This window comes from Camellia sinensis, chromosome 1, assembly GCF_055761805.1.
Source record: "Camellia sinensis isolate YWXY chromosome 1, ASM5576180v1, whole genome shotgun sequence".
Lineage (NCBI taxonomy): Eukaryota > Viridiplantae > Streptophyta > Magnoliopsida > Ericales > Theaceae > Camellia > Camellia sinensis.
In genome coordinates, this window is record NC_138961.1 from 251,447,051 (window position 1) to 251,456,664 (window position 9,614).

At 36.5% G+C, this 9,614-nt stretch overlaps 1 protein-coding gene across 3 annotated transcripts; it reads right to left on the minus strand.

Annotated features, from left to right (window-relative positions):
- Positions 1-813: 813 nt before the first annotated feature.
- Positions 814-8,753, minus strand: LOC114256344 (sulfite oxidase). 3 transcript variants are annotated; one of them, XM_028195976.2, is made up of 12 exons: positions 7,929-8,753; positions 6,821-6,936; positions 6,656-6,718; positions 6,523-6,559; positions 6,309-6,390; positions 4,760-4,878; positions 4,581-4,676; positions 3,657-3,767; positions 3,461-3,562; positions 3,113-3,160; positions 2,451-2,666; positions 814-1,067 (listed from the first exon to the last, which is right to left on the minus strand). In XM_028195976.2, the coding sequence occupies exons 1-12, from the start codon at positions 8,001-8,003 to the stop codon at positions 951-953; spliced, it is 1,182 nt and encodes a 393-aa protein (XP_028051777.1). In that variant the 5' UTR covers positions 8,004-8,753; the 3' UTR covers positions 814-950. The 3 variants fall into 3 exon arrangements, with proteins under 3 accessions (XP_028051777.1, XP_028051786.1, XP_028051791.1); XM_028195990.2 differs by lacking the exon at positions 814-1,067 and adding an exon at positions 1,763-2,342 and having other exon boundaries at positions 7,929-8,378; XM_028195985.2 differs by lacking the exon at positions 3,113-3,160 and having other exon boundaries at positions 7,929-8,378.
- Positions 8,754-9,614: the final 861 nt, after the last annotated feature.

Here is a 9,614-nt window from a genome sequence, read left to right on the forward strand (position 1 = left end):
CTACTAACTAACCCTATCTTCCCTATATATAGTCTTAACTCTAATTCACTATTCTTAATACCTTAGTATTTATCATTAGTTTTTTTTTGTATTTTGTTAATCTAAAAATTGTAAAATATTTATTAAATGAATAGATAGAATATGTTTAAAATGATTGACAAATGACTAATTTAATATTTTTAACATAAATGAATGATTATACTAAAAAAAATGGCTTAAATTTAAAAGATATTAAACCGATTAAACTCACCAAATCAAATCGTTTCAATTGGTGTGTTCCGTATGATTTGATGGGAAAAATGATCTATATCAATACTTCAAATAATAAAATCAATATTATCAAATCGATAAAAAAAAATTTACAAATACCGACCGCACTGGTTAAATCCCTACTCGTGTATCATACGGCTTTCACAATGGGAAAGCAATGTAATGCGATCCACGTGTATTGGCATCTGAGTAATAAACTAAAGAACACAGAGCCACTAACGAGATCACAGAGACAATAATGAGAACACAGAAATGGTAGGTGACAATGTGGTAAGGTAGCACGCGGTGCACGTGGCGCACGTGGTGATCTACCTTGACGGGAAAAATTATTGTGTGCTCCTAGAACATTATCCCAACACATCCAAAGTCACAATCGTGTGATCGTGTACTCCAAGAGCACGTAGTAACGTTTTGGCGTGATGCATAATATGAGAAACCCATCTCAACCCAACTTGACATGCCCCCAGTTAGGCAAGCAAGGGTGTGGGTCACATAAACCAACCACAAAAAAACAAAAAAACAAAAGACAAAAATGCAAAACACTAGCATGGTAAAGAAACCTTCAAAGACCCAAGAAATAGTGTTTTGTCAAGCGGAAAGTAACGGTTTTTTGGTACATTTCGAGCATGTGGGAAACAAATATCTTTCTGCAGATGGCCTTAGTTCTCTTCTATTTCAACTTACATGTTAGAGTGACCAACTCGAACACGAACACGGTGCCATGAAGTGTTCAGTATCCCTCTCAAGTTCCAAATGGTTTCCACATTTTCAGGTTGGACATTTGCAGCTGTATCCACCTGCACATCCATGGGATGACCAAGTAACCATAACGCAAGTGGCAGAACCAATTTGAGAAGTTACTAACATAAAAATGCAATTCAAACAGAGGAAATAACTTGTAACCTATTGAGTCAAAATGTATGAACTTCAGCTTGTCAAGATGGAATGCATTTATCCATACATTCAGGTCAGTTCAAGTTCATAATATAAATCAGTTCAAGTTGATCATGTGCAGAGTTATTTCCTATTGAACAATATACAGATGGTCCATCTTTGTTTATATTGAAACCAATACACTAATTGGAATATTATGTGATGCAATTATGGATCGAAATAAAAATCTAATTTCAAATGCTAGTGAGGAAAACTATTGTTAGAGCATCCGCATCTGCCTCTTCAAATTTTTAGGTTAATTAAACGCAAAATTCATTTTTTCTATTTTACTTAGTCACATTTTTCGTATTCACTGCATCAGACTCTCTATTTTAACTCAATCTTATAAAAATATTAATTTCTTATTGTATGTGTTATTCTTTTTTTTATTAAATTGATGAGGTGTCACAAAACAATTCTTAAAAAATGCCAAAAAAAAAAAAAATGTCTTTGACCAGTCAACCGGCTGGTCGACCGGTTAGGCTAATTTTCGACATTTTTCTTCTTCTGCTACAAGCACTCACGGAACACCCGGTAGGATATCCGGGTGGACGACTGATTTAAAGATTTTTGCCCAAATTTGCTCTAGAAAATATAATAAAAAATAATGTAGCTAATGGACAGTGCCTCTTTATTTTTGTTGAGGTACTGTAGCAAATTTAACAAAACGTTAATTTACAAAAAAATTGTTGAGACTGATGGAGGAAGGATTTGATGCTGATGGTCTACAATAGCTTCAAAGCTATTGTAGAGAGCCTGATGCAGATGCTCTTAAGTAGCCACAATTAGGTCTTTCTGTCTACTTTGCTGTCTTTTTGTCTATGCCATGTTTACTGTTATGGCACACCATTGGAAACCAAACCAAACCAGACCAGACCCACCCCCTGCTGAAAACCAAACCAAACCCTACAAAGGGACTTGAACCTAACTTCCAGGTTGACAAATCAATAGGTACCACATGGCCTGCAAACGAAGTGCTGGCCATACCAGGGCCAAAAGGTTATTGGGTCAACAACAGGTTCACATATTGTAACCAATTTGATGAGTTCATGTTGATCTTGACAGAAATCAGCAGGCTGTCACCAATCTGATCGTTCCCACTTGATGGTGACTTTTACAATATCTCTCTCTCTCTTCCCCTGATAGTCTTTCACATAGTCTTCATTGGATGGTGCCAAAAAGTACAATTTCCAAATGCAAAATATAAGCAGGTTATGCTGTAATGAGAAGAAACAAATAAGACATACCGCTTTAGCAACTATCTCAGCAGTCATAGGGACATCAACGTTTGCCTCAAAAAACACCCAGGCCCATTTGTCACTACTTGCATTATCAGCAATGTATGGAATGCCCGCCTTCTGGTATCTGGATGCTTCCACCCAGGTTCTGCCACGATCAATGGATACATCTACTCTCTCAATTCCACGGCCACCTCCTGATACTGCATATCCCTTGACGGTTATCTGCACAGAAAACCAAGGAGTTCATTTATGAATTAAAATATTTAAGAGACATTGAAGTCTACCTATTTGGGTTCTAAGGAACAGCACATCCCACCAGGACTTCGATTTTATAAATTCACATAAAAGAGAGATTCCAGAAAAATCTGGAAAACATTATATGATGAGACAGTTTCCATAGGAAAAGCAATCATATTTCATCTTCATATGCATATGAAACATATGCAATGAGATCAACAAATATTTGGCTATGGTTGGGGTATTTTGTGAATGTTGGAGAATATGGCAGTATTGGTTGTCATATGAAAATTATTGGGACAGCATGGCTGTAGTATTTCCAATGAGGTGTCCGTATTCCATTCATTTGTAGCAAATAACAGAGTAAAAAAAAAAAAAATTACACGTGTCAAAAACAGAATTCAGAACTTGTAATTGCAGATATCACCGACCTTTCCATGCTTTACAATGTTCACGTCCTCTAAGGAACATATTACACACTGTCAAGAAGCAAATCCTTCAATTGTTAGTTGAAAAATTGTGGCCTTCAAGCAACTTGTAATTTTAAAAGATTGACAGCAATTTGCATTTCCTTTTGATGCCTATACACAACTATTTAATGGATTATAAATTAGTCGTTTACATTATCTGAGGGATTCATATCAAAGTCATGTTTTTATTTCTACCCTCTTTTGCATTTCTAACATTACAGTAAGGTTTTATACGAGGGATTCATATCAAAGTCATGTTTGTATCCACAGAGTGAAAGAGAGAGAGAGAGAGAGGCACTAAGCCAATACCTGAACGGGGAAATCCATTTGTGGCCTTCTGGTAGACCAATCAATATTATCCCAATTAACTGAAGGTGGAAACATTTTATAGTCTTTTTGCATAAAGAAGCCCTATTAAGTACCAATATGAACTCAACTGTAAATGACATTGAAAAAAGGAAGCTACTATCAAAACAATTTAAAGAGAAATAAACAATATTCCAACCTGGCACTCTTCAGCAATTATGTTGATGGAATCCAGCCACTTAACGGAACGGGCACCTATAATACCAGGGACAACTACACGTAATGGATACCCATGATCCCTGTTTAAAGGCTTTAGCAGCAATGCATGCCAGTGAAGTAAAATTAGAATGGTAAACTATGAAATTTGTTCCCCAAATTTAACAGAGGGCAGTATAACAATTAAATAAAAACACAGAAAAAGCACATCAACAGGGTTTTTATCTTGGCCTGTTCTTTTATTATTGAAGGGATTTTTGCGGATTACACAATTATACGATGGCTGCATGAGTTAAAACTGCATAGATAAATCTTCCTACCTACTGACTGGTGTGCCCAAAAATTTTGTGTGAGATGCCTATCCTGCCACCAACTGGCCCACAGGATACTGGCATCAATCCATGGAAGAATGATGTGAGGTTGAGAGCTGGTTATTAAACAATCTAAAACCTTGATGGATTTTAGTGTGATCCTGAAACCAACACTAGATAGTTATGAAAAATAGTTGGAAAAATAATTTATTCCATAACTGAGCATAATAATGGTTGTGAGGATGTGACAAATTCACAGTCAGTAGCCCTATTAAAACAAAGTTAACAGATTATTCTTAGGAGACACAAGGTTACAGTCAGTTTTGATCTTAGTTTTCCCTGCATTTTCAAGAATAAGAAAATGTATTTAAATAACTACAACAAAAGCATGCTGCCACCAAAACCAAGAAACTCATCTCTTGGAGGTCGATTTTCTGTTGAACAATGAATGGACTGGAGGTTAAGAGAAAGATGTACGAAAAAGGTAGACAAACTAGAAATGTGCAATTTATATCATAACAGGCAAAGTGAATTCGAAACTTATAAACTTCTCCAAAGAAATCAGCATAACTCTTTAATAGAAAATGTTTTCTTACCACTCCATTCATCTCATATGCGAGTAAAACATCAGCTTCAGGGTTTGTGGCCTGAGATAATGGAATTGATGCCTTATACGGACCCCCATTCTCCTCCTACAAAAAAGAAAAAAGAAAGAAAGAAAGAGAAAAAAAGAAAAAAAGATCCCAAAATAAGACATAAATGTTCCATTACCTACCTTGCACTTATCAATGCTGACAAATTCAACATGCTTTCCACCTGATGACGTGGCACTTGTCAACTTGGGTATCCCAAGAAGTTCAAGAACATCTACCAATTTTGCCCCACCCCAGACAGCTGCAAGAAAATTGCAGGAAGCCAAGAAGTTAAACATAGATAGTGTGGGTGTAAACAAAAAGGGGGGGGGGGGGGGGGGGGGGGGGGGGGGTGTGGAGGAGTGCATATTTTTTGTATTGACTTTTGCATTTGAATTGACAACTTAATGTTGTAAAAATAAAAACACAGCAAGAGAAGGAACATGAACAAAACTTCGCCAAACTTCCTTACTAATCGAGCTGAGCTGGAAGGCTACCACCAAACCACACAAGTAGAGCTGAGCTCGAACAGAAGCTCTCTAGCTTGATATGAGCTTGAGTTTTCTAAAATTCTCCTAGCGAGCCAATCTGAACATGCCAATACTTGCTCAGCTCAATTCATTTGCAGCCTTAAATGCTGTTAATCCTGAGATTAGGGGATCCCAGCAAACATTTAACCCCCCTTCCCTTATAACTGAAAAGCAGTGCTTCCTTTGCTAATAGGCTATGAAGGAGTGAAGCCTAGAAGCCATGTTTTCTTTTTCTTCCCTTTTTTAGTTGTATCATTTCATTTGGCTACTAGTCAGTTTAGGTGAGTTCAATCTCTTGCAGGTAGCAATGTGAATTTTTGTGCAAACTGTTAACTGGTATGTTATAATGTGGTTCTGATCCTCATTAGACAACCCCAAAAATAGAGTGAAGAGGAGAAAAAGATAGAAAGTTTATGAACAAGAAAAAACTTCAGCTTTATTTTTCAAGCAAGGAAACATAGTGCATTTTATTTATTTATTTATTTATTTATTAAATTTTTTTTTTTTTTCTGGTTCTTTTGTTGTTTATTCTTTGTGGGGATAATTCATTTAACTGAATTTTATTATTTATACAAAAATAAAGAAAAACTTACTTTGCTTTTTTAAAAAAAAAAAATCTTACTGTAATGTAAAGATCTCTCTATTGACTATATATTAAAATAGAAGGGGCAAATTGCAAAATAAAGGATCTGAAAACCATTAGATTAGCTTAGCATCCATTAACCGCTGACAGTGAATTTAATTGGTTATCATCATCCCAATGGAAGATAACAAATTCTGCAATCAGCTGTTAAGAGACCATCCTAGGACATCAGACCTTAAGGCCAAGTTTGGCAAGTTGCCAAAAAGCCAAAAAGTTACTCAAAAAGTTAAAAAGTTATCACTATTCACCAAAAGTTAAAAATTACGGCTGCACAACTCCCAATCCTAATTTTCCCCTACACACTAATTTATACAATTTTTTAATACACATTTTCCCATAAAAAGTCAAAAAGTTAATCCAAACATCCATATTTTTTTCCTCAATTTTTTAGTCCAAAAAGACAAAAAGTGCACTTATTTAGGACACCCCAAACAATCCCTAAATATATACTTCCAACATCACTTGAATCAATTTGTGGTAACACACGAAAATTGTAATTATCTATGATAGAAAACTAACCATTTCCAATAGCAGAAACATCCCAGCCAACACCTTTCACTGTTCTGGTTTTGCTCATAGCAGTCCTCCTGTTACCAGCGCACTGCACAAATCACAAAAAGCCAGATCAATGAGTTTACAAAGTTTAGCAAAACAAACATTTGTTGGAAACTTGTGGGACAAAGTGTCCAACAACATAAAAACATAGACCCCAGCATAAGTAGAGATAGCATACCTGTAAAGTGGCAGTGATATTGTATTTTGGAAGGTTCCTATGGTTTAAACAGCAATATAAGTTCCTCCTTCAAACAATTTCACATGATACACTATGATATCATAAACTGTGAATGCCCAAATCCATCACTCACCATATATCTTTCATGAACAGCTGTTTGGGATTGTCAATTAAACCAGTTACAGAAACACAATATCTGCCCATGCAGACGGATTGTCTATCAGTCAAAATTGATAGGCTCCAAACAGTACGATAGTTTAAAAATATGAAGGAAGAGATGAACAAGGGCAGAACATACCTTTCTATGTCATCAACTATTGGGATTGGCCCATGATTTCTCTTGTAGAAAAAATCCACGGGAGTCATGTACGAGGAAACCAATGCTGAACGAGGTGGCTCGGCATTAAAGGGCTCCTGCAGCAAAAAGGGACCAATAAACTCATTGGGTCTCAAGTTGGATACCAAGAAAATACAAAAGCAATCCAGATGGACTACTAAGATCACAGACATGCTCAAAATTAACAGCTAAAAGCAAAGAAGCACAAACAATTTAAAGGTGTTGTGTCCATGTTGGATTACCCGACAGTCATCCAACACACCCTGACACGATATATTTTTTATTGTCATGGCGTGTCCTAATTTTTTTAAATTTGCATCTGGATATGCATGTGTTGTAACGTATCAGTGTATCGGTCCTTACAAGTGCATTTTATATTAGAAGTTCATTGGCACCAATATCATCTATCCAATCCAAGTACTTATTAAAAACTTCCTTTGATGCATTTCCTTCAACAGGGGCTGGTTCCAAAGGGAAAATCCCTCTGTTTCACCTATTAGTAATTTTATAGATGGTTCTATATCATCTTAAAATGTCAGCCTATCCATGATTTTTAAAAAATGGGATGAGAGAAACACTTGCGAATTCTCTTTACAATTTCTATGGAGAGAACAAGTAAATGTAAAGGTATCCATCCAAAGCCACCAGTAAATGAAATTACATAAACCCTAAATTGTATCTTTTATACAATCAGTAGGAGAGGAATAGGGGAAAGGATGGCTGCATAGCGAACAACCCCATGGGTCTTCCCCAAAATTGTATACAACTGTACCATTACCATAAGGGCTTAACTATTGATGCCATATCAATTCAATCTAAAAAACTACAAAGAGTGACGAGAACACTAATATCTACAACTAGAGAGAATGATCAGCATAATATATCAAGCCTCAATTTAAATTCAATACTATATTTGAATTTTGGGCGGTTAAGACTTCATAAGCATGTCGAATCAAAAGCATGTGTATACATACATGAGAGAGAGAGAGAGAGAGAGAGAGAGAGAGAAGAAGAAGAAGAAGAAGAAGAAGAAGAAGAAGAAGAAGAAGAAGAAGAAGAAGAACAGTGCCTTGGCATTAATTTTAAGACAAGGATGACGAGGAGGTTCTTGCGAGTAATCCGACGGCGCTGTCATCCCCGGCATATTTCTCAGCCTCCTTCCTTTCTTCCTTCTTCAAGAGCTTTATATGCTTCTCTGCAGATGATCTGAGACACTGTGAGAGAGAGAGAGAGAGAGAGAGAGAGAGAATTGTTTTGGGGTTGATATCGGCGGGGGCACACAGCAGAGGAACCAGATTGAAAGGTCGCGAAATGGGTCCATCTTCGCTAGCTGTGACCGATTTAATTTTTTGTCAAAAGCGATGATCATCAAGATTGTGATTATTTTGTACTAGTAGTGGACAATGATACCACAGAGCTTATTTGGTGCTCTTTCCAATCCAATGGGAATGGCTTCTTGGAGCATTTTGTCGAATTGATAGGAATGGCAACAGTACAAGTAAAGACAAATTTTTACTTTACTCACTTTCGATCATGTATGGCTATATAATTCTTTGTTTGAAGAATGTGTATTTTAAGCGGTTGTTTGGATGACTTAAATAAGCGTATTTTTTATCTTTTTACAAAATGATGTGTAAAAAAGTAGAGAGGTGATATGATAAAAAAAAGATAGATAAAAAGTGTGTACTTATTTTGAGTAATCAAACTTGGCCTAAATATATCATCCTCACCACTCTCACATGCAAAAATTGCTTTTACTAGTTTGCAAGTTGAGTGGATTTTTTCATGCTTGGCTTGGAGTAGGCGTAGATTTTTTTTGATAATCGAGTTTTCGGAATAAAACAATGTTACGTATCTCGAATTTGAGCTTATCTCGAATGGCTCGAATTTTATTTTGCGGGTCGTCCGACAAAATAATTGACAGTCACGATCGACAAAGTGACAACCGCGATAGACAAGTGTTTCATCTGGTCATCCAGGTAGCCGTCTGGCCGGTCGACCAGTGAATACAAATTCGAGCCATTCGTGGCAGCTCAATTCGAGGCACCAAAGATCCTTGTTTGGAATAATACTGCTATACCTGCTGTTTGTATAACTAAGGCATCCCACATATTTTGATTACTAATCTCATCGTTCTTGTAGTGTTATTTGCAGGGCTGAATCACTGTTAATCTATTGTGATAGTATTGTTTTTGGTGGTCTTCTTGCTTGGCAGAGTTAGTGTTGAATATGGGAAGCAGACACGGGAAAGCCATGGTCACTACTTGGGGAGTTGGAGAGTCTGTCGACATTGTCTTCCAAAGCCTAACAACATATTCTGATTTCAATCCCCAAGCCCATCGGTTCACTTGAGGTGAAGATTTAGGTACTGTCCAATGAAACTGAAAATTAAAAAAATCTGTGTAACATTCAAGGCATAAAGAGGTCTAACTTCGATTAGTTTTCTGAGTTATACTGCAACCCACACTAAAGATGGGGTGTTCTATGGTCAATAATGTGGTTTTGAGGGCTTCTGATGGACAGAATTCAAATTCATACAGTAATTTTCTTCTACTGATAGTCCTGTGGTTGATGAGGTCTTTCTGAGCAAATGTTAGTGAATAAGTTCCAACAATCAGTCTGCCACAAGTTAAAATTCATTTAGCAGTACTCAAATGCTTGGGTCAACGCATGGCATTCAGATAGCTTGGATACTTTCACTAAAACATGATCGTCAGTGTTTTGGCATTATAAACAACAGATAACTATTATGGCA